Source organism: Dermacentor silvarum, chromosome 9, assembly GCF_013339745.2.
Source record: "Dermacentor silvarum isolate Dsil-2018 chromosome 9, BIME_Dsil_1.4, whole genome shotgun sequence".
Lineage (NCBI taxonomy): Eukaryota > Metazoa > Arthropoda > Arachnida > Ixodida > Ixodidae > Dermacentor > Dermacentor silvarum.
Window position 1 is genome coordinate 160852992 of NC_051162.1, and position 26295 is coordinate 160879286.

At 46.6% G+C, this 26295-nt stretch overlaps 1 protein-coding gene across 1 annotated transcript in view; it reads right to left on the reverse strand.

Annotated features, from left to right (window-relative positions):
• Positions 1-26295, reverse strand: part of LOC119464599 (diacylglycerol lipase-alpha-like) — a 219523-nt gene that overhangs the window by 87607 nt on the left and 105621 nt on the right. The window contains exons 2-6 of the mRNA XM_049655733.1: positions 20412-20620; positions 18899-19000; positions 17327-17498; positions 9540-9624; positions 4931-5065 (exon numbers count right to left, since the gene is read on the reverse strand). Coding sequence (XP_049511690.1) covers positions 4931-5065; positions 9540-9624; positions 17327-17498; positions 18899-19000; positions 20412-20620 — 703 coding nt within the window. The remainder of the gene's footprint in view (positions 1-4930; positions 5066-9539; positions 9625-17326; positions 17499-18898; positions 19001-20411; positions 20621-26295) is intronic.

Here is a 26295-nt window from a genome sequence, read left to right on the forward strand (position 1 = left end):
GTCGGTTCTACCGATTCTCGGTCTCCTCTGCCTACTTTCTCTCTGGGCTGCTGCTCGATAGTAGAAAGGTTGGCGCTGCAGTTCCTGCAATGCTTTTCCTGGGGGGTCACTGATGATTACAGCTGTCAAGCTGATATTGTGCCGATGCCCAGGGAGCTCCAGTGGCGACCGCCGATGGAAAGGTCCAAACGAGTTTCTCGCGTCGCCTTTCGCCTCTGCCGTACTCCTGCCATGCAAATGCATGCTCTGAACCACATCCCCACGCGCTGTGGAAGACAGCAGCAACAGTGGACAAGTTGAAGGAAGAGGCAAAGAGAGCTTCGCCTTAATAAATAAGCGTCCGTCAGTGGATCAGGCAAGGGGTTTAACGCAAGCGCTTTTTGCCCCATCGAAGAAGGACGGTACTTTTCCAAGACACCACCGTCTGAACTGTACATGTACTGGGGAATGATGACTGCGAAGCACGCGCCAGCATCTGCTTACTGCGTTTTTTTTTTTCGCTGTGGTGCAAGTTGACTTTCATTCGCTGACACAAATACCAAGATGGAACATCGCGGGACGGGCTGGCATGTGGATGTTGTATACTGTATTATTCACGTCATCTAGGGATATTCGAAACGCACGTTTCGTAGATGCATTCCACTGTCGTCACAGCGAAACAATCCATCAAGTTAGTGGCGATTCTCTCGAGAGCTGACGGCATGGATTATTACTAAACCGATTCTCTCGAGAGCTGACGGCATGGATACTATCACTAAACCATTTCCATGCAGTAACGCATTCATCTGACTTCATCTCTGGGATGAACAACTTATGCAGTCGCTTCCGCGTTAACGTTTGTGAAGGTTTGAAAGCGACGCGCCATATGATGTACGAGTGGCGTTTTCAGGAGGTTATAAAAGGCAGGCGAGACGCGAGCCCTTTCTCGCAAGGTGCTTTCTGACCCCACCCGCAGGACGCAAGTTTGATGGAATCGACGCTTCCTCCCCTTCGTTCTTTCTTTCTTTTTTTTTTCTTTCTCTCTTCCTTCCTTCCTCTCCATACATGAATAAATACGGAGATGGCGTCAGGAGATTGGGACTGTATACACTTTTTTTCGCACGAGGAACATGGAAATACGTGGCAACTCACACAGCCTGCCTAAGGTAAACGCAAAGCACTAGAAAGTGACATTACGATAAGTCTTCACAGCAGGAAACCGCGCTAGAGCTTAAGATATGGAAAACGCTATAGATACAGTGCAGACACGCAAAACTTCACAAGAGAGACGAATGCATGCAATGGCGTACATATACCTATGCACCGCTTATACATGCATTGTCAATTTCACCAGGCAAAAATGTACGCGCACTTCGTATCCTAGTAATTATCGAAAATACAAGTGGCTTCCAAAAAACTTTCATGGCAGCCAGCGCACGTTCTTTCAAGGGTAGCTGTTCTCCACCGCGGTCCCCACAGCATCTTCAGACGCAAAAGGCTGCAATCAAGCATGATCCATTTGGACTTCCTTTTTTCTTTTTTTTCCTCAAAAACAGCCCCTCCCTCCCTTTCCCCCCCCCCCCCCCCTCCTCTTGTTTATTTGTCGCGTTTGAACGAACCTCCAGCCGGTGTTTATTCCGTCCAGAGGTTGTATTCCGTAACCCTTCGCTGTATTTTTTATTCTGTGAGGTCATTCGTCATTGGTTGGCATGGCATTTGCGAGCATTGTAAGTGCGAGAATTTACAAAACATGAATACATTCGAAGGTTTCATATCTGCTAGTTGTCTTACTATGCATGCTGCGCAGGGAGAGAGAGACAGAGAGAGAGAGAAGCAAAGAAAAGACAGGGAGGTCTACCAGAGGATATCTCCGGTTGGCTACCCTGTACTGGCGAAAGGGATACGAAAGTTGAGAGAAAAGGAATGGAAGAATACACAATATACATAACCCTCTGTGTGTGCATTGTCACACAGTCTCAGTAGGCCTGACATATTCACACGCTATTAAATAAAAAAAAGGTCGTAGTAGGCACTATACCTAATGTCACACAATTTGCTGCCTTGGTATAACGGCAGTTGGTAACGATAGAGTTGGTAACATAACTGACTAAATAAGGTAGTCATTGTGAGTGATGGGTTCGGCTAGCACTTCGAAACGCAGTTAACACTATCGTTACGAACTGCAGTTATACTAAGGTAGCAATTGGTGTGACACTAGGTAATAACTACTCCGACTTTATTTTTTTTAAGAGTGTAAACAATGTCAATGTCCCACTACGACAAAAGGCCACGCAGTGGACAATCACTATCCCTCGCACAATCCGGTACTTTTTAGGAAAGGCCGCAGCTCCTTTACAGCGGCTCGCGCTGATGTTCGTGTAGGCCAGTGTCCAAGAATTTGGCCTTCTGGGAGTGGGCGCTCGTCAAGCTGGCCTATAGTGTGTATGAGAGCGCCGCTCTTTGCCGGTTGAAACGAGGAAGGAAGGAAGGAGTGGAGAAGGAAAGGTTAACCAGTTTGGCGCAACCGGTTTGCTACCCTACACTTGGGAGCGGGATGCGGGAGAATGAAAGATGGGGAGGATTGAAATCGAGGGCATTCGGAAAGGAGGTGTGCGATGGTTTCGTTGCACTCACGACAGTAACAAAGTGACTTTTGCGGAAGAACTATAAGAAGTAACTACACGCACACGAAGATACGTAAGCGCAATCGTGCTTTCGGTACGCTTTCGCAAAGTGCGTAGCGTTTTTGGAACATAGGTTGCGCTTTAAGTTTTCGTATACAACCGTTTGCATCAGCCTTTCTGGTTGTTTTTCTGTGTCACATGCGGCGGGAGATAACTACAAGCTCACTATCAAAGTAAGCCAACTTGACGCGTTTGTTGAATTGCTGCACGGAATCCGAAGGGACAGGAGCCCTACATTATGCGCCCTCTGTTGAGCTGCTTTCAGCCGCTAGGATGGTTTCACTGGCAAAGCCGGTCACGCTTCCATGCGAACGCTGCGCGCGAAAAGAGAGACGTTCCTTCAGCGCAACGAAGATAACCCCGCGGCACCGGAACAAGCCCAGAGGAACAAGCAACAATGAAGGCCCAACTTTGGGCCCGCAATGGCTCTACATCGAGAACGCTGGCTCTAGTTACAGTGGCCTACTTGGTAATCCGCGCGTCACTGTTCTCCAGCAGCAAATTGTGCAGCACCGCCTGTTTTTGAAAAAGCGGCGGACGAGGCTCATTATCCCTCTTTGAACGTCGTGACAGCCGCTTTCCTCGCTGGCGCTTACGCAACGCATGACACAATAGCGCGAATTCAGGAACATCGCACAAAGGCAAAACCCAAGGTCAAGACTTGACATGCCTTTTTTGTTGTTGTTGTTGTTATTGTTCTGGTGCGTCAGGGTTAGCGCTATTATAGCGAAAGCCAATGAGCAAGTTTTTCTGGAGGTTACTTTTCGTATTTGTTCGCGCTAACTTTTGCCGACAAGTTAAAACCCACGAACAAGCCCATTACAACGAAAAAAATGGAGAGTTCAGTTTATACAAGCCGAGCCCGCAATTGAATGGGAATGAGGCCAAGAAAAAAAAAAGTTGAGTCGTGACGATCATAAAGAGAAACAGAAGAGGGTAAAGGCAGGGAGGTCAACCAGACGCGAATGCGGTTTGCTACCCTGCTCGGGGAAAGGGGATATAGCAAAGGAAAGAGAGGTCACAATTTCGCGCACATTTGAACGAGGGCCATGAGTCTACAAACGAACGGAGAAACCTAGCTGTCGACTTGAGATGCTACAATAACGCTTTCATAGCTTTTTTTGTGCCATCGATGGGTACGGCCGTGGTCCCAGGGTCTTCGTTTCCGAAAATTGCACACGGCCCAGCCGGTTTAATGCTGTCCGGAGAGGTTTACGCTTGACGTCGTACCGGGGACAAAGACATAAGATCCGTTAGACCACTTCACTCAGTCTGCAGTCACTGAAGCAGTCCTTATTTATTGCGCACGTCAGATTAATTCAACAACCGAATAATAAGCATTTCATTGCAGCAAACTGCGCTAGTTCCACATATTCCTTTAAAAGGGCACATTTTTCACATTCTCTTTCGCCTACGCCTTGGTAGAAATGAATTGTTTGTCAGGCTTGGCTTATTTTATTTTTGTACTTCCAACAACTAGGTTTGCTTGCAACTTTTTCCTTCCGAGGCGCGCAAACATGCAATAATGTCCACCTCCATCGGTCCATAGTCTCTTTAAATCATATCAACGCAATAGCGTTAAGGGCACCGTGTCGAAGAAAATCCGGCGTCGGCGTCGGTGTTGGCGTCGGTGTTGGCGTCGGCGTCCGCGGCCGAGAAAATCATCCACGACAACGCATGGCCCTCAGAATATATTTAGGTATATCTATATGCCACACCTTGCTATATGACGTACGGTATATGCGGTGTATATTGCCAAACCATTCTATCACTAATGTTGCTCATATCTTTTCTTACATTCACGACAAAGAAGAAATTGAACCGAGGGGCCCGATTTTTATTAATCTTATCATAAGAAACCAGCAAGCACACACACCAAAGAAAATATAGGGGAATTACTTGTACTTACTAATTGAATTAAAGAAATGATAAATTATTGAAAGTGGATGAAAAAACAACTTGCCGCAGGTGGGGAACAATCCCGAGTCTTCGCATTACACGTGCGATGCTCGCACTTGTAATGCGAAGGCAACCCGAGCGCTAACTAGCAACTTATGGAAATATGGAAACCCTCGGTTTTGTCAAACTGTCACTCATGCGTACAGCAAGTTGTTCTGTCTTTCTCTCTTTCTTTCTTTCCTTCTATCGTTCGTTCTGTTTAACTTTAGTTGCAAGTTATCGCTCGCGCTGTTTCTTCCTGCTCTCTTCCCTGCTTGCTGCTTTGTTTTGACCGTTGACTCTCTCTCTCTACCCTTTCCCTCGCTCACCTGGTTCGCTATGATAAGACGCTCCTGTCGCTGGAACTTCCGCAGCAGCACCAATCCGGCCACCACGTCCGAAGGGACGACGTCCAGGTCGCGGAAGAAGTCCGACAGAAGCTTGGCGATCTCCGCGAACGAATTCTGTAGAAGCAGAGATAGAAAAGGGAAGATCAGGAGGAAAAAAAAAATAGCTAACAACGAGGTTTCACAGTTCCGTGTGCACTCGCTTGCGATAGCCCGTCACACTTACTGGTAGCTCTTATTCACGTCATCATATCTGAAGCTTCCTATGTGTCACGTGTCTAACCATGCAAGCAACAACAACAATCACAACAACCACAACAACAACAACAAATGGCACGAAAGAGGAAATGGTGTGTGCACCGTAGTCTTGAAGGCGGCAACAGTCAAAGTTTATTTATTTATTTATTTATTTATTTATTTATTTATTTATTTATTTATTTATTTATTTGCAGTGCTCTCAGGTTATAAATGCATACTAGAGTGGTGAGGGCCATATACAGCAAAACAGAAAAGAAAGAATAGCAGAAAAAAGCCCGCAGGTCCTACGCCTTGTGAGAATCGATGTTATGCGAAGCAGTGTACGGGGAGCCTACCAAGTTAACGAAACGAGCATGACAGCACCAAGACGTAGGCGGCTTTTCATGACTTACATGACACGCATGTCATGAGTCCTCAGGAGTCCCTTTAGCTACACCTAAGAGACCCTAAGGCGAAAGCCTTAGTCATGCTCATGACTATGACTTCGACCATCAACCTTTAGCCTTTTCCTTCACTCAGTACCCACGTCAGAACCTACTTCAGTGGCTTTTGAGTGTTAACCTTTTTTCGCTGAGACATTCTCATTTTTGCTGAGTCATGCTCATTACTACGACTTCTACCAGCATCCTACAGTGTTTCCTTCACTAAGTACCCACGTCCAAACCCATTTCAGTGGCTCTTGAGTGTAATCTTTTTCGCTGGGTCATTGTCATGACCTACATGACACGCATGTCATGGCATTTATGTCATGACCTATCACGTATGTTCGCCATACACTCCTGTCATGCTATGCCAATTTCAGTACCTACCAAGTTAACGAAACGACCCTGAGAACACCAAGACGTAGGCGGCTGTTTCATGACCTACTTGACACGCACGTCATGACATTCATGTCATGACATATCGCTTATGTTCGTCATGTACTCTTCTGATAGTATGCCAATTTTTATACATAACAAGTTATCGAAACGACCATGAGAGCACAAAGACGTAGGCGGCTAGATAGATAGATAGATAGATAGATAGATAGATAGATAGATAGATAGATAGATAGATAGATAGATAGATAGATAGATAGATAGATAGATACTGTCAAAGTAGCAAATGTTCGTCAAGAAATGCTTCGCATTTAAAACAAATGGCATAATGCAGAGTAGGTTGCACACTTCAAGTAAAGAAAGTGCACACAGAAAATGGCTATTCGTACAGCATAATTACAGCAGGCTTGATGCGCATGTTTAAAAGAACTTGGATCAATTATGTTCGTTATGGAGGCAGGTAAGTGATTCGAGCGCTTTGAAGTTCTTGAAACAAATGATTGTGAGCCTGCAGTCGTTGAAAAATATAGTATGCCGACCTAGCTGATGGGGATGATCAAGCCGGCTTGAGCGGCTTGCCAATATATGATGATATTAGCCAGTATTATGTCAGATAAGACTAGATCATTTTCGAGCAGTCCCGCTAAGCCCAGAAGTCGTTTAACGAGGTGACTAACATTTAGCGTGTTAATCATCTCGCTACCATAGTATTACGAAAGTCGGAATAACGCTATTTAGGTCATTCGCCTGTGTAATACAACGTCATTGTTGTCTTACATCCCCTCCAGAGCAGGAGAGTGGATAATAAACCGGGCCAGTTGATGCGGATTCGTGGCATGTCTGGAAGCGGAAACACAAAACGACGGAGCGCTAGTTGTACCTTGTCCTTCTACGTTTAGTGTGTGTTTACGCTTCCGAACAACCAGCGAACCTTCATAACACTTTCACAGCACTCTCAAATGACAAGTAGGATGTGCCTATAACAACACGCGCTAGATGGCACCACATGTCCGCGCTGCAGCGCGAACACAGACGCGTCACCGAGGGGCGTAGTAGTTGCACTTTTGCGCAAGCTCGTCCGCGGGTATCTACAGCTGCAATTGAACGCATGTACAGTCAGAAGCAGCAGCATTGAGATCACGGAATCATCAAAACATTCGAATTTCTTATGGTAGAGCTGTACTAGGTCAAGTTTATTGTCCTCCATAAACCAAGCTAGGAGCAGCAGCATAAACGCTTCTATGAGCAGCAGCTTGACGGGGGCCGCTGCGCCTCAAGGTATAACAGCAACGTGAAGCACAATCAAGTTATTGTGACGAGTGAAATAACTGCATAACCGTACGAGTTCGGGCTGGTCGAGTGCGTTAATCTCCACTCGGACCGTCTCAAAAGGGAAATACAACAAAAATGTCTTGCAGACTTCGATTAACGCGGCTTTCAGCCATTACCACAGTAAACCGGAAAGGTGTGCATACTCATATGCACGAGGGCGGAATTTCATTTCCTTGATAATAACCAACCACGGATGTTTTAAAGATGATCGCCAGTGTAGAAATTAACACAGACGTTCTCTGGACCTCCTTATTTGGATGTTGGATGTATGGATATTTTGGGACATCCCTTGGATGGTGTGTGTCGTCTAGATAGGTAGCGATTCTGTGAGCATGCCTTCCCTCTCTCTATAAAAAAAAATTGATTACCTAGCTTCTGTTTGAAATTTCAGCTGTCTTCGCACTGCGCATGCGTTTGATACTTTGCAGACACGACTGCCAGTCGTGATCGACGCGCGGCGCTTGCCTGTTTTGCAATGCGCAAACCTGGCAGAGGGCCCCTCCTTAAAGGTCGGGACCTGTGCAGCGCATAAACATAAACACTACACGAAATTACACTGGTAAGCATTGAACTGGGTTGTAGAGCATATACTTGGCAGCCTCACTTCACAGATTCCAAGATCTGCGTTGCATCTGAATATTTATTATTAGTATTATTATGTACATAATGAGGTGGGCCAAACTGAGGCGAGACATGTGTCGCAACTGCCGGCGGGTGTTTTCACAATTACGGTGCCACTGGCGCTGTACGTGTGTCGGTGACAGTCAGCTGGCATCGTGTGACGTAGCCCAGGAGTTTACATTTTCTTAGATTTGTTCATTACGTGGGCTGTACGCGGCTGCATTTCAACACCGGGATAACCCGTAGCACCGGAGGGGCAACAGCCTCTTCCACGGCACAGCGTTACAAAAAAAAAAACAAAAAACAAAAAAAAACACCGCATATCCACGGGGTGAATGATGATGAGTGGGCGAAGCTCCGGAGGGAATCATCGGTAAACCATGAATCTTCCGTGTAATTCGCCCAGTCTCGCCGCACTAAATCAAACGATTGACTTCCACCAATGACACGCGCTTATGTGACGTCATTCCTATTTTATAACAGCGCCCTTCATTATAATTGCACCATCTCCTGCTTAAGGGGACGCTAGCACAAACTCGTTAGAAACGTGCAGTACTCTCTAGTAAGGGGGAGAGGCCACAGCGTCTTACGCAGCCGTTTACACATGCCGGAACGTGCACCGCGTTTGCCGACGCCATCACATGACTGCTGAGAGAGTATAACCCCCGTATTCATAAACGCTCCTCGACTTGAACTTGACTTGCCACCGCCTTCAACGCGTTTCGAACGCGCTGCCCAAGGGCCGTAACGCACTAGCACAAACGCGTTAGAAACGCGCAGTCTTTCGTTAATGTTGGGTATTTATTGTCATCGTGGTGCGTGTGTCCATGTGCGCTTCGTGGCGTAGTGGTTAGCGCCACGCGTTTGGAAGCGAGGGGTCCCTGGTTCGATTCCGCGCTACGGACACAACTTTCGGAATTTTTTTTCTCATAAAAGTAGACGTGGCTACCTACTACTACTACATACTACAGAGGAGGGACAGACCCACACCCTAAGGAGCTTCGCCCCTAAAAAATAGAGCTAATATCGAAGAGCCCACGGTAGGGCCCGTACCAGATATTAAGCTAAGAACGGATATCCTTTAGACAAGCTTTCTTGCTATTATGTAAAAAAATAACGAGAGTGAATGCATATACATGACTGTGTACGCTGATAATTCATGTGTGCAAACTATTAAACAGACGCTATGCGGGTACGAGCATCAAGGACGTTACATATAGTACCACAAGAAGGGTACTCAAAAAAAAAAAAAAAACCCACAAGAGTACCCGAGAGCGCTGTTTATAGCTTCTAGGTTGGAGGAATTCGTCCGTTCTGTGCCCACACAAGAAAGCACGACTATATTCTGAGTATAGTACCATGCAGCAAAGCCAAGGCTATGTGACCTCTGTTCAGCCCACATTCTCTGTTGAATACTGGATACCTCCCCAAAGTGGGTGAAGTCCACTTATAATGCTATGGTATTATAGGCGGACTAACGCGGCATGCCAAATTAAAAAAACAAAGAGATGAAATTCATCCCGCAGACACTTCATTCTAAGTGAAGACCAAAGCGTACTTACTCGATTGCGATCATTGGTCCCCATGCAGCAGAAGAGCAGACGGCACCGCTTGTTCCAACTGTCTTGGTACTCGCGAACAGCTTTCCTGCAGAAGACCACAAAAGGGAGAGCAAAGCTCAAAGCCGAAGAGTGGCCTCTTTCAAACACTGAATTATTTACAGCGATACATAGGCAACTAGCCATTTTTCTTTGTTGTCTCTCTTAGTGTTTAGCGGCTACAGAGTCATCAGCAAGTAACTCTGGGCCGCTATCTTGTACGCGTTCGAAAAGGCGACGTTCGGTTTCGTCTCACGCGATTGCCCAGGCCGCGCCAATATCACGGCCTAGGCCAATCTGTGCCAGTAACATGAGGCGAAACCGAACGGCGGCGTTTAGAACACGCACACAGGATAGCGGCCCAGGTAAGCCTATAATTAATCCCGTCAGATACGGTCATTAGAACGAGTTCCCAGCTTTTAAGAGAAAAGGCTTGTGCGAGTGTTTTGTAACACCGCGCAGCGTATTTGTCAACCTGCTCCCAGTACAGCCGTCGACTGCAGCGCCGCTGCACGGAATAGACGGGAAGCTCACCGCCACCGCGTATGGGCGCCTTAGGGATCAGCAAGGGGATCAGTCTTTGTTCAGAGGCGCGCGCTCTATCGCATTTGCCCAAGTACAAGTGTGAACAATGTGTCATCATTTAGTACACTTTCGCGGCGCCTCCAGGTAACCATAGGGGCAACGGTGAAGCAAGAGCTGGAACTTGGACTCGTCCGTAGAACGTGGGCTCCCCGAGGGCCTATAGGCATGCCGGGGATTGTATAGGAACGGCTGTCCGTTGTCACAGAGGGCCAATCTAGTATGCGATCTCATCCCCCGGTATATATGCTCGGACCTCGGCGGCGCCCAAACTACACAGTGCCCTGGTTCCAGCGTTGAGGCTCTCGCGATCCTAAACTCGTTTGGAGAAATGTCGGAGTGAATGGTGTGAGTTTGTGTTCATCCTTTGGTAAAAATAAGTATGTATGTCTTATAAGTGTACTTGCACAGCGCGTATGTATGTATATATATATTGAAATATTAGAGGCACCATTTCGCGGTTATCTGCGGTTTGTTTACCCAGATATATTGGTCCGTGGACCGATATATATTTAATATATATATATATATATATATATATATATGGGCGTGCGTGCGTGCGCGCGCGCGCGCGCGCGCGTGTGTGTGTGTGTGTGTGTGTGTGTGTGTGTGTTTATGTTGTTTTTCGCGTGTGTTTTTGCCCCGCTTAGCTGACCTGTGCATATTTTGTTGTCTATGGTATTGTACCGGCCACTAGCCACTTTCGGCTATCGTTCCAAATAATCTTTGTAGATATTTTCTTGGTGTTCATGAAAACAAGCTTCCATTAATTGATCACTAGATTAAAAAAAAACTTGCCTGTCTTTTACAACCTCAGGTGCCCTCTTGAGGTCGCCGTTTGCCGCTAGCTGTTATATTTCTTTTCGCATGCTACGCGCTTGTCAGCGAACTCAGCGAAGGTACTACTAAGGGATATTCGCGCCGTAGGTACAGGGCGTACCTTTGCGAGAAACCTGATACTCGGCGGCGGTGTGCTTTGCATTACTTCCGTGCGCCGGTGCGCGCGGCAGTCGCCGGCATGATACACTGGGACTAGGTTGACATTGAGGACACCGGGCAGCACAATTCACCCGTGTCAAATGTTCCCCGCTGGCATATTCGGCATCTGATACGTGTTAATTGTCGATGCACTGAATACTCCGCAAGAAGATTCGCTATACTGAAATAATAACTGTGAACTGTTAACTGGAGTAAAGCAGCACCGGATTAGTGGAGGACTAACGTGAAAGCGTTTCATTGTTTACGGTTACCTTTGCCAAACACGTATTCACGAATAGGTGTTACATTTGAGAGCGGTGTAGAGCCTATCACTCTGTCTGTTTTAGGTATCTAAATAGATGCAGTTGAAAGAATTTCAAGATTATTATTCATTGCTGAGTAAGACAAATGTAAAATTGATGATATAGTATTCCTTTGGTTTCTACTTTGCAGCAATTTTTGTCAGAGAAATCAATGCGTAAATACCAAATTTTTTCCTGACAATAGAACAATGTTAACAATTCTTTTTTACAATAACGTGCATGAAATCTGGTGGAGTGAATGCCCAGGAAAATAATGTTTATGTTCCCGTGTATTTGCATGCATGCAGGAGCTCCCGTGGTAAATGTTCCTCTTAATATCCCATGATTATTATGTTGCTTTTCTGCCATAGGTAAATTTCGGCGGTTGGGGGTGTTCTACAATGAATCCATAATGTGCATGTTTCGCCAAACAAGTATTCCACGCAAGTAAACCGCAAAATGCGAAAACAACCAGATGACAAGCAACACACGCCAATAACATCACAAGGTGACCCTAGTTCAAAAACAATCCTTAAACAGTTTTCACGTCAACTCTTATTATACAAACTAGGGATGCCCGAGTATTCGAAGTTTACAAATAGCGACAACAACACGTTGCTATTTGACTCGTTCATCTCCTCGAATAGCTTCTATGTTATTCGATCTTTGAATCCAATAGGTGATATAAAACATTTAAGTTTTTTTTTCAATTCTTACTGACATCGGGATAAGTAACAGGTATAAATGTCGAAATAAAAGTCAGTTATGTTCCGGTATCGTAACGAATCAGCGGATCAGAAGTAAGGAGTAAGCCAGCGTAATTCTAAAACAATTCGAAACGTTTCGGTTAGAGAGCTTCCAACTAAAGTCACTAGAGGGAACACTGGCGCTAGTGTCGATGTGAGCAGCAAGCATGGTGGCTCAGCAAGCATCGGAATGATGGTTACTGCGTGGATTTGTCTATGCTTCGGGCTGCTGGCTTCAAACGGCTTTGCGGCTTCGAAAAGTGATCATTCGCAACAATAAACTGCGTTTTAAATGCAACAGTACCCAACGGTTATGCATGTACCCCGAGTCATATTTCCTTTGAAGGCGCAAACAATATTGCACTGCATAAAAATGTGCACCTATACAGGCAGATTAAGCATAATAAATGAACTCGCAAGAACACCCGAAGCCACAAGCCGGAATATCAGACAAATCCATGAACTAAACGTTAACCCCATTGTAGAAGAACGATCGAAGCGCCAGAGCTCACTCTAGTAATTTTAGTAGAAAACTATGGACCAGGCTTCGTATTCCGAAACTACAGGTGAAAGTTATTCGAGAGCAGTTCGGCTCGCGCTTGTGTCAGAGCCACCGTTATTCGATCCGTACGCTGTTTGGCTTCGAAAATCGCTATTAGGACACCGCTAGTCAAAAAACAACAGCACATGAAAATTTCGACCAATAGAGTGCGCGTGTGGCGTGCTGCAATGTGCGGTCAATGTGCGAAGTGCGTGTAGCGGCTTGATTGCAAGCATGCAAAAACAGAAACCCCGATTTGGGAAACAACTAAAGAAATACTAGGCATCTGCTGTCTTTAACGAAGTGTCACAGAAACTACTTTCGTTTTACTGCCACGATAATGCTGAAGTAAATTGCTTGAGTCTTTGTTTGAGTAATTTCTTAGTTTTGTTCTAGTAATGGTTATATGATTCACTTTGTAATATGAAATATGTGCAGCGTATCTGACATTGCAATTTCTTTGCACCGTCGATCAGATAAGAAATAGACAAGATAAGATAGGAAATAAATTATTTACTGTGCCTCTGTATCACAGTATTATTATCTTTTTTTTTCTACAAACTGCTGCATCACCTCGCCAAGCTAACTTATGCGTTGACTTACGTATCCAGGTTACACTCATGCATTTACTTTGCCATAGAAAAGAGCAACATTAAAGCACTGTTTCTTTAATTGTTCATTGGCTTCATCCAAACGTTAGACATCCCCTTCTCAATATAACATGTTGCGCCCACAAAACAGAGACGAACACAAACATTGTACTAGAAATATAAGTGCAAACAAAAACAAAAAATAAATATCTAGAGAGGCGTCAATATGCGCACGCAATAAGCCAGTAAGTTTAGCAGTGTGTATTAAAAAGAGTACTATACAATCACACACAAAAATTTAATTGTTCGAACAAACCTAGGCAAACACTGTGTAAGTAGAACCAAAATCTTGAAATCCACAAATCAAATCAAACAAAAGCGCTATGCATACCTTAAGCAGACAAATAATGAAAAAAAAAAACTATTAAGTACTCAACCAGTGACATTAAAGAAGAACTGTTTTACTTTGGTGATGAAGCAGCGCTAAGAACTATAAAAGTAAGCAGCATTCGCTAGGCGGAAATTACGGAAATAAAAAGTAACGCTAAGAACAATTGGACTATAACTCAACTTACCAAAGCAGCAACGTCCGCGAACCTAAAAATTTTGGCGCTTCGCAAAGACAAATCAAACTGCGCCTCAAACGACATTAATTTCCACAGCCTGCTTCTTTTCAACTTTGCAATTTTTCTTGGGTAGTTTATATTTTGCGAACATTACACAGGAAGCAGTTAGACTATCTCCGAAGACAGGAATAACCGCGAACGACGCGCGGACTTTACCTGCGAGTGAAAAAAAATTATGCTTGTTTTTTTTTCTAGTTATCGTAGCGCACGTAGCTCATAATTAATTTACTGCCTACGGTTGCGACGAGAGAACACGAAATTCCCCCTCGACGACGTTGCTCCAACATATTTTTTGTCACGTCACATGTCAAAGCACGCCCACCAGTGATTCGAAGAAATAGACAAACAGAAACTCGCGGTAGCTTTGCTCAACTTTCTGTTCCCGTCCGTACTATCTTCGGGGCGGTGTGACATCTGAAATCTCATTGTCAATTCTGGGCAAGAAGTCGTCAAAGCGTTTATAATTTAATCACGAAAGGGACGGCTGTCCAGCCTTGCCATCCCGACGGACATTTCTTACTGTCTGTCCAAATGCACGTGAAGACTAGTTTGCAGAAAAGTTAAATACATACTTGTGTCCGACAAACATAGAATAGCGTTATTGGCCGAGGCCACCACTGTGACGACAGTGATTTGACAAGTAAATAAATACACAGTGTCTTGCATTGTCCATAACCTAATATATTGAGCCCTCACGAAAATCTTTCTTTATGTGGCATTGTTGAAAGGTCGAAGGCGACTATAGCGTGTACCTCAGTCACGTTTTCTTTATCATAGCCTACGCAAACTGCCCTGTCGACAATTTAACGGCGTCAAGGCTACTGGCTGCTCCGCCAAAGCACACGTCCTGTTTTCTACAGCTGCCGATGTGTCGGGCCGGTTGTCAAAACTTTTGTGCTCACGTTCTCCGTAATCTGCGAGTTAGCCTGTGATAAAATTAATGGCTTATCACTAAGACCTTAACGTAGGCAACACTGAATCTTAATGTGTAATTTAGAGTTATGCCTGATCACGCCCTATTGAAACATCACATTATCGCGGAGCCCATTTCAATTATTTACCAATGCGCACGGTCCGATAAGTTGCTTTTACTGAAATTTAGGCTAGCGTATACCAACGGATAGTTCAACATGTTTATTCATACACTGTTCGTACGACTATCTGATCAACTGATATGAATTCTGCATCCATTGCGGGTCATTTATGTAAAATAGCATGGTAAGCGCTTAGATTTGTCGAAGAGCATAACGAAATGACTTAGTCGGTCGTTTCCTGCTCTCGTGATGCCTGATCACGGCCAACTGTTTGGAAATGCGAAATCATAGACAAGACTGACAAGCGCACGTAAGTCGTGAGGACCTTCTAAAGCCATGGTGCACCTTCAGCTATCGCAGTCTTCCGAATCACACCTTGGTTTGAAAGATAGAGAGATGAAAAAAATGGAAGGATATGAAAGAAAGCCTAAGTTTAAAAAATGCACAGAAAGAAAGACACAAAGAATAAAAAAAGGAACGAAATAAATAAATAAAGAAAGAAAGAACATCCGTTTTGTCTCCCTCTAAATCGCATTCCCCTTTCTGGGTTGTTTATACCACGTACCAATCGGCTTAAAAATTTTCTCCCATGCTGACCGTGTATTTCCGTGTACAAGCCGCAGTATATTTTTTTATCCGTGAGAAGGTTGTTGGGGAGGATAGTCGGACTATTTTTTTGCTCACTTCAGGAAATTTTTGCGGCTATTCCTGAGAGTTACTCCTGAGAGCTCACCAGTCATGGCGCCGATAGTATTTAATCACGTGATCATGAGCAAGGCTTTAGATCACGTGGTATTAAATGAATGGATGGTTTCTATTCACGTGATCTAAAACTCTGTACGTCGTAAAGTCGGCTAATGACATCCGTTTACTACGTTTATTAAATGTGTTACTAAAACTATGTAATGTAGAGCATTTTACTCCACCATGTCAGAGTAAAATTTTAGTGCAAGGGAGTGTTCAAAGTGCATGTGCGGAGAAAACCACAATCTCGGCTAATTCTTGCTAACAGTGTATTGCATATTTACTCGGGTTCTCGTTCACGCACTTCCAGAATCATATGGATTGCTGTGTTCGTTTTACTAGCCACCTGCTATTGATAAGAAATGCTACTAGATGTTAACGATAGAAATTCAGCATTACGGCATAAGTTAACCGAATCGTGTTGTGAAGAGGAAGACGAAGTTACTCGTGAGTGAGCGATCCTCCGGAAACACTTCATCACTCAAGCCCAGCCATCAAGCTCTCGTCTCATTGAATCCGTTGCTGATGACCATGTACACTTACGTGTGGAATTTTTTCTTACTTTTGTGCTGGTAATCCATGCTGTTGTAAAACATGACGCCAACTATTCGCATACAGTGAAAAACCGCGTACAAATATAACGCCATAGGTATGCGTGTTCCTCCGGCAGAGAAACTTAGCTTGTCCACTTACTATTACTGTTTACTGACCACCTAGATACTGGAGCCGTGCGGTGTAATAGCAAGGTTGGTAGCGACACCTTGGGACGCGTGGTACAACCAACATGTGTTAGAGACATCTTTCTTACGTGGTTGTTTTCATCCAAGGGGGGGCGAGGGAATTCACCGCTGAAAATGATACTCCGTAATACGAAATTTGAGCGCAGCTCCATACGTGTTTTCATTTCCTGATGTATTGGCTGACGCGGACAATCTGTCTCGTGCGGCACGCTGCACACGGAGCGAAGTGTGGCGCGTCTGTCTCGCTACTCAAGAGATCGCGAGAGCCACAGCGTGAGTGACGCGTGGGCGCGATTCACAGCAGCCGCCGCAGACAGACCCCCCAGACAACGCGCGCTACTCTCGCGCCATCTCGTAGCCATCATCGCCGCACTACGCTTTTCTTCTCACATTTTCTCCATAGCCGTCTCCTCCGCTTTCCGCCTCGTGGTTCCGCTGCACCCCCTCCTCCTCCGCTTTCCTCCTCGCATCTTTCATCCCCAGCTGCGCTCCGCGTTCACTCTTTCATCCTTCACTGTTCTCGTTCGCTCGCTTACGCCGACGCCGACGCTCGCCGCAAGAACGGGCGCCTAAGAGCTGCGCTCTGAAACACGAACGGTATGTTGACGATTACATCGTTGTCAACTCTCCACACCAACTGCTAAGCTGAAAACGGTCACCTTGCACCACGAGTTGGCGCCACCAACGCGGCCGCTCACGGCAACGTCGCCAGTATAACTCGGTGCTCGGTAAACGGGTAATACCTTTTGGAACGATCTTAAACTCCCTGATATCTGCAACTGCAGTTGGCGCTATGCTTTACAACGTCATCAGCTAATCCACGCATGCGCGTGCGAGTGAGTGCAAGCGGGTGCCATGCGTGCCATACCGGTGCCTCCAGTTACGCTGCGAGTTTCCAGACCTCTTGTAGCGCAGCTTGCCGTCCTGCAGGCTGCGCTGGTAGCGCTTCATCTTCACCCAGGTGCGGCCGGCGCGGTCGAAGGTGCACCACACCGTCACCAGGACGCTCAGCAGGACGCACCAGTTGCACACGATGATGCCTGCCAAGAGGAGACACGACGGAATGACCGGGCTAGTTGGTAATCCATCGTAAGTAAATACAGGGCATCACCAGTGGACGGAAGACGGCCGAATAGATGGGTCACAAACGCTGGCTTCTGACGTATTTGCGACGCATTTGTGACGCAGTTGTGACGCATACTTTTGTGAGTAAAAAGACGGCACTTACGATGCGTGTGCCAGTATGTTCCGTCCGCTGGTACGCTCTGTTTTTTTTTTGTTTTTTTTTTGCAAAGGAAGAACACCGCGACAGTGGTCGAGGATCGCATGCAACATAACTCATTTCGAAACACCTAATTATGAAGAGACTATGCGGCTATGTGTACCTTCCCTCGGACGAAGACTGTATCCTTGAAAAGGTGCTCAGGGGCCAGCTGCTGGATTCAGCATATCGTCGTGATGAGCTTATTTTATTCTGCCGATGACGGAATGATCTACCAGTCATCTCCGATTACACCTGCCTTGCGCCATCTGACTCCATACTATGCCTGCAAATTTCCTAATCTCATCACACCACTTAATCCTGTGTCGTATTCGGTTTCGCCCCTTGGCACCAATTTCGTTATCCTAGCTGACCCTCCGTTACCCGGTATGGGCCTTATATCACCTGCCAAACTCTCTCTTTCTTCATCTTAATTTCTTGTAGAACATCACAGAACTCCGCTTCCTATCAGAACTATGTCGCTGTCTTCTTGTCTGTTCATGTTACACCTATCACATTTTGTTACATTACCCGTTGCGCGATCCATATAGTAGCTCGTTATTAAGCTTCCTTGTTACCTTCCAACTTTCGGCTACGTAATTTGTATTACTAATGGTAGAATGCACTGATTGTAATTTAAAATACATAGGCAAGTGGCCACTCGTGAATTCGGAATGCTTATATCCGCTGCTCCCTCTTCCCCGCTCCATCAGTCTCACCTAGACAGTTTCTCCGTCACGTACAGTCGGGTGCAATATGAGCTGCAACACGGTGCACGTAGTTGAATGGGCTCCAACACTACACGCCGGCGCCGAACATACAAAAATTTTCAGAACTAAACTCCATTCCAATTACTGGTATTTATGAAACCAATTTTTTTTTCATATGTTGGTGCCACCGTGTAGTCTTCAGGTGCCTTTGACGTCGGCCACCGTGTTGGAGCTCATATTGCACGCGACTGCACTTTACATCGCCGCAGTTCAAAAGTTGATCTGTAAAGTGAAGACATCCTGCTTTGGTATTGGCCCATCCGTACCTTTGAATATAGAGTCTCCAGGATCGGCCGAAGTAGCAAGCCAGCGTAACAAGCCCGCATACAAAGATGACGGCTCTGCTTCGATCTGTACAATGCTATCGCATTGAAACTTTATTCTCACAGCGGCAGTGAACGGTACGTACCTAGAATGGCGTCCTTGGCGACACCCATCGGACAGCTGTCGTAGTGCTTGCTCACCCAGATGACTCCCACCACGAGCCACGACACCTCCACCAAGAGTATTCCTGCGATTTGTGAAGCCTTTTATGTTGAAAGCAAGCTGAAGAGGTTGAAAATACGCGAAGGCGATACGCTTGTTTTTCTTATCCCGAGCTTTAAAAACATAGCATTTTAAAGTTTGATTCCTCTGTTTAGCCACGCGTTTCAAGCTAAGTATTATGAGACGACCACACACATTCTACCTCGTCGAAGATGACCGCTCGTAAGGTGAAGCATTAAACGTCATGCACTCCCGAAATATCATTAGGGACAAACTGAACACTTATCCTATTGCAATAGAATGTTCTTATCTTAGAGTCACCCCTTTTCATTTGAAGAGCTCCATTGGTTCGTCATGTTAAATAAATTATGTGTTTATTACCATATTTGCCCTTACACCAGATAAACACTAAGAATAACGGCACCTTTGCAGCAGCCGCGAATCTCAAGAGACGCGGCAGCGCTCTACTGGCTTTGTATGCAACGCAGACGCACGAGCAATTGCCGCCACGAACTCCTGGCTCTGTGAAAAGCAGGCCGTCTAATTTTCCCATAGCAGTCCCAAGGGCAAACCCCTGATGTTCACACGATGCGCAGACAGAACAAAAAATCAAAGCCCCTTTCTTAAGGAAAATGGTTGAACGCGAAGCTTTCTCCCATGCAAACAAAATCAAAAGCCAAAGCCAACAACCCCGCAGAGAACCCAAGAAATGCTGAGCGACCCGATGCGATGCCTATGTGATTTGATTGCTTGTTTAGGATTGTATTTTTGGAACGTTGTGAAGTTGAATGAAGACACATTTTGTTATGTTGAATAGCCTTTATTTTAGATCATATAGCCGTTGATTACACGCACACACTCACACTTTCACGGACGACTCTACACTTGCGCAGTATTGCCTTGTGATCGCTGAGGTAGACGGTCGGAGGCTCTGCCGTTGCCGATACACGGGATCGACCTTACGGGCACGATCGCGCTCGCGCTTACGTTCGCGTACGGCAGCCTCTTCTGCCGTGCACTGCACCCGCGGCTTATCCATGATGACGGCCGGGAATGCATTGGTTGACGCGCGTAATGCAATGCAGATATATACAGTTCGTCTGGGTAGCGTGGCGTTGCAGTTGCCATTGTTCTTATCGATACAACTGCGAGTGTGAACTGTAGTGTTCTACGATACGTATGTCGTGCACCGTTGTTCTAATGCGTGCGCAGATAGTTTCATTAACACTTTTTATCTAATTATATTATGCGAGAAGTTGATTAACTAAATAAGACTAATTACCTAATTAGGTGGAATGCAAAAAATAATCTGAGCATCTCCAAGCAACGGCAAACCAAGTTACCTTCGTTCTGTCCAGCTATGTGGCATTGACATATTTTTTTAATCTTTGTGCATGAGCTATAGTTGGGAAACCCTGTAAATCTATAGTACGCACCGAGGCGCACGTAGAGCAGGTACTGCATGGAGGCCCGAGGCGCGGCGTCCAGGATGCTTCCGCGCATGGAGACCCAGGAGATGCAGGCCTCGACCACGACGCAGCCGCTGAGTATGACGCAGTAGCCCAGCATGTGTTCCTGCAGGTCCGAGACGCACGCCAGCGCGCCAAAGTCCAGGACCGACAGCAGCACCGCCAGCACTATCAGCCTGCACGTGACAAAACAGCGCGCACATTTTTGAATACCATCGTACATCTGTTGGCTTTGTGGGGTTTTAAATAACGAAAGGAATCGAGCCTCTCGGAACCCCTTATTAATGTGAAAGTATTACATGGCTCATGAAGCGGAAAATCCGGCGGCGTGGCAGGACAATGCACAAAAAGTCACGTGGTCACAGAGACTGACCGCGCGCTAGGGGATGCTTCCGTTGGTGGAAGTGCACACGACGCCATGTGCGCTTCGGCCAATCAGAGAGGAGTGGCTCCGATGGACGAACAAGTCACGTGGTCACAGATACAGACCGCGCCGGTGGCCGGTCTATTTATATAGCACAGCGCGTCACCGCGCTGCCAGTCGGTGCGGTCATTTCGGTGAGTTATTTCGTGCGCTCCGATGGACGAACCTTCAACTGCGACTACTCAGTCAGTAGCTGCGCCCGGCTACGTTGGACGCCCACGTGAGTACGCGAATGTGGCCGTTGCAATGCTTTCGGATTCATCCACGTGGGGATACGTAAGGTCTTTGACATTTTATTCTGATTAGTTGCATAGCGACGGCCTCGAATTGGGCACCCTTGGTGCCATGAGGTATATTGCATACGAGCGTTTGTTGGCAAGTTACTGATCAGCATGTGCTATGAACGATGCACACGGTTGAAGTCGACATCCACCGACAGGGCCGTGAGGGGCTCTGGATAACACTCCCAAGACCAGACATAGTATATACACATGCAAACGTGTCCAAGAAGATGTGATGGAGAACAGCTGCTGCGGTAGCTCCAGTGGTCACGTGCGCAACGCGAAAGATAAATGCACGGCTTCCACTTGAGGTGAGTTGCCTTTCCGTTAAATTTCATTTCTTCTTCGTTATTGTTTTTTACTTTAATAACAAAAGAACAAATAATTTCCTCCATATTATGCCTTTCTGCATTGTTTGTTGGCTTCACGTGGTTTTAACTATATGAACAACTACTAATTTTCCACTCTTATGGATATCTGTGCGTTGTTTTGGCCCCATGCGCTATCAATGCACACATATACTGGGTGTTCCTGCGAACACTTTTAGAGGTAATTTTTACAATCACCTGTGGCAGATAGCCGAATTCTAATCCTTGAGTTGGATTGCTCGAAACAGGCAGACGTTACTTGTACGAGAAATTGAAATACATAATTGACCGATTAACAAAAATCCACTAACGAATTTTTCGACTAATTACCTTACCGCACACATTGCAGTTTCTAAATTCTATCCAGATAGCTCCCAAGGTGGATCCAATTGGAATGAATTCTCAGGATGACACCCGTCTCGAGATATTAATTCGCGAACCTTGGAGAGAAATACATTGGCGGAGAAATACACTGGAGTGCATACTGCAGGCACTGCCAAATCCTGACTGGGAGCTCACCACTGTCGTTGAAAAGAAAAGTGTACAATCATTGCGTTCTACCGGTGCTAACATATGGGGCAGAAACTTGGAGGTAAACAAAGAAGCTCGAGAACAAGTTAAAGACCACACAAATAGCGATGAAACGGAAAATGTTAGGCCCAATGTTAAGAGACAGGAAGAGAGCGGTATGTATCAGAGAGCAGACGGGGATAGCCGATATTCTAATTGACATTAAGAGAAAAAAAAAGAGCTGGGCAGGCCATGTAATGCGTAGGATGGATAACCGGTGGACCTTTAGAGTTACAGAATGGATACCAAGAGAAGCGAAGCGCAAACGTGGACGGAAGAAAAATAGGTGGGGTGATATAGTTCGGAAATTTGCAGGCACAAGTTTGAATCAGTTAGAGCAAGACAGGGGTAATCGGTGATCGTAGGGAAATCCCTTCGTCCTGCAGTGGGCATAAATATAGTCTGATGATGATGATTACACTGGTGGTCCTGTTACTTTTGAGCTTCAATGCATAAAACGGAGTTTTCTTAAAGACATTACTCCATCTCCCGCTAAAGGGAACCATGTGTGGATGCGAAGCAGCGGGAAGATGGTTAGCTTAAGCGGGAGATGATTACGCGGCAGCGGCCCGAACGCTCATCGCGGCGCTGCACAGGAGAGAGAAGGAGGCGCGCGCGCTCCGTCCTTTTCATACCGCGCAACTACCGTGGCGCCCCCAGAGGTGTACGCAGCTGTCGTACTACCTGTCGTGCGCGCCGCTCCGGTTTCCTAAAGGAGAGAAAAGGCGGAGCGTAGGAGAGGAGAGAGAGGGGGAGGGGACGCGCATGCGCTATGGGGGTGTGGGACGCCGCGGGACGCCGCGGGACGCAGGACGGACAAAGCCCCCGGCATAAGCTGCTTCGCATCTAAAAATGTGGGAAGCTTGCACTGGTGGTGCAAGGCTGGAGTAAACAGCGGAGCTGGTGATCGGCCTAGCTTCTTCCAGGTTTTACTAGGCTTGGTGAAGTTTTGCTAGGAAATGCTAAGTGCTGCTATACTCGGCGACAGCTTTTCTTGACATTGGAGCGAAGGCTACGGAGGCGGGGCCTCCGCACATTTGTGTTACTACGCAAGTAGTCCGGCAGCTTGCAGCCGATTTCAGTTCCAGTTTCGGTTTTCGCTAGCTCGCAGGGCTAGTGTGTTTAGCAAAACGTATTCGTCCACAGCTCGGGCTGACGGCGCCTTACTCCAGCATAGACATTGCAGATAACCTGCTTGGTTTGTTTGGAGACCCACTTCTTGTCACATTTAGAGTATAGCCTCCTCGGAGAACGAAAAGGAGAGTTTGCGGCCACACACGGTACCGCCGGCACCGGGGACGCCGTGTTTACTGCGAGAGCCACCAGCAGGCGGTGCCGAAAACGTGGTGCCGTCCAAGAAATAAAAAAGAAAAAAAATAAGGCACACGCTAACTTTTTTTCTATGAACAGCTGCTCATACTTGTTCTATATTTATAATTAAGAAAGCTTTATTTATTCGGGCCAAGTAACTCTTAGAATCAGAAAATAAAACAGGTACTATTTCCTGGCGCGCGCGCATGCAGGCGGTTCGGCTCTGTAGCTTCCACAGTGCTGTCAAGAAAAGCTGTCGCCGAGTACAGGCACGGTATTCCGAATCGGCTCGCCGCCGACGCGCATTCTCACTTGGCCGCGCGACGCGCTTCAAGATGAGCGGCTTCTTCGGGTGTCCGAATGTGCTTTGGTCGTCCCATGTCAAGGCTACATGTACTCGCCCCAGAATCAACGAGAGTTCTGCCGCCTTCGCGGCGGCTCCGAACTTTATCTCTCCGTTGACGTCACGGCCAAGCTGCACCTCAACACTTGCCGGGGCGTGGCTGGTCGAAACCTGCCGAGCCGCCGCCAGAGGCGCCGGCTGCAGTCACGGACACCGCGCGCGTTCGGCGCGAGCGCAGGAAACCGCGGACGGCGTCGGCAGCAGCTCTGCGCGCTGCCTCGTTGGTGCTGCTACAATTTCTTTCTCTTTCGCTCTCATTTTCTCTTTCTCACTCCCAAGTATAGCTCGCGCCGCGCGCATGCTCTACTTCACTCTCCTTAACGTCCCATGCCAAGGCAACATGTGCACGGCGGAGAGGAAGCGACGCACACGCTGCTCCGCGAGGTGGGTGCTAGGCAACGCGCGGTGACGTCATCGCCAGGCGCAGTTATTAAAGACGATAGTCTTTCTTGGGGAACTTAAACGCTAAAAATTTGGTCTGTCTGTCTGTCTGTCTGTCTGTCTGTCTGTCTGTCTGTCTGTCTGTCTGTTTGTCTGTCTGTCACCCGATTCAGCCACCCGGCCAAAGTTGGACCACTTGCTTACCGCCCACATATACTTAAACTGGTACGGCTGTTCATACTTGTGAACGTTATCGATCACAATGTAAATATTACGCATATCTGAGGCGCAACATCACTAGGTAAGTATTAGGAGGTGTGTTCCTTTAATAGAAAATACATAGATACGTAACTCTAAAGACCCTAGTTTCTTAAGCTGCGCTGAAAATGCCATGCTATGCACGCCGACGAACGACGTTCCCCGACTCCATTGCAAACCTCCATTGCATTTATCATGCCAGGACGGAAATGGTACGAGAACAGCATCACGGGTGGCCGCGGATCAGACCAGCACTCATGTAGTACGGCCGTCAGAAGACTATCGTCTTTCGACGACATTTGCAGCGAAGCACGCAGATACGCGGCAATTTTTTTGTTCGCACTTCACGGCCTAACCAAGAGCTTAAACAGATCCGCTGGTAAAAATTCAGAGCCCTTCCACTGTCGAGAAACTGGGGGTAAGAGAAGCTTGTGGCAAGACGGCACTGTTGCAGGCGTTCCGCTTCGTTCGCCCTAAACTCAGGGTCGGCGGCTCTTTGACGTTTGGCCTCGACATCGCGCTCCCGCAACTCGGGGTCCACGGCTCTTCGCTGACGTTTCCCCCGGGTTTCGGAAGCCTTATGCTAGAATCGGACAAGCTTCCGCTCATCCCCATTTTCTCGAAATGGGAAGAGCTGCTGATTTTGTCTGTTTGGGTCCCACTTGGGACAAGGGTAGTTAAAAACATAACACCGTGGTTTGGCCTTCTTTTCGTCTTCATGCCACGTTTTGAGCTAAAGTGGCGTGCATTGTCAGGTACTGCCACTGCAACGTCTTCTATACGCCACAAATATATTCAAGCAGGAAAGACAGGCACATATACCTGCAACGCCACACAGTACACCGCTGAAAGTTGTGGCAAATGCGTTAAAAGAAGAAGGGAGAATGGACACAGAGGAACCGGAAGCGATCGACGGAAGGCCTGATTTCGCCCATCGCCTTTCCTTGGCACCTGGGAGACAGCGAAGTTCACGCACGCCATTTGCGCATTAGTGCCAAGCTTCCAGCATTATTATCGCTTCTTTCTTTCTTCCTTCCTTCCTTTCTTTCTTTCTTTCTTTCTTTATTTATTTCCTTTTCTTTCAATAGAGGTGCGAGCTTTGTAAAAACGCCTGATAAGCTGCTCTTCTTCTCACCCCTTCGTTCAGTAATTTCAGAGCACAATATAAGCTATTTGTATATTCTTTCTCTCTATTATTTATTTCACGATACTGCGAGCCATTTACGGTATGACACAGGATATGGAATGGAAATATGCGACCGCGCAATGACCCCATAGACAAGCAACAGAAAAGGAGTATTTCGAGATAAGAAAATCAAACGCCCGATATTTCGCGAACTCGACTCATCCATAAATGCAAAGATTCAATCACTCGACCAATCAATGAATCACTATATTTCTCCCCTCCCCCCCTGCCACAACCTACATTTCTTTCCTTTTTTTTTAATTTGTAATTTGGGAAGGCCATCAAGAACGTGACTAAACCCCGCATTCAGAAGGGCGCCCCAACACGCAGCTCTTCCTCGTCTCAACCTATCCCAGCGCAGTGTGTCCCCTGGCGGAAGCTAAATCTCTGGTGCTCTAATTTCATCAGATGCACTATAAAATAAAGCCTTGTGCGCCATCTAAACCAGCGGTATAGGCAGTCCGACGACAACAACTACAACAAGGATGACAGCAACCGCGTCACAGACCCGGGCTTGAACCCTGGCTAGAGGGAGAACCCGAGTTTTCTGGCGGCATCTTCTCCTGCCCAGAGATAAGTCATCATCATATTAAAAAAAAATCGATGACTATAACAGCTACTACACCGACACCAAGGAGAACTGAACGAAGTATATGCCCCGAACAGCTG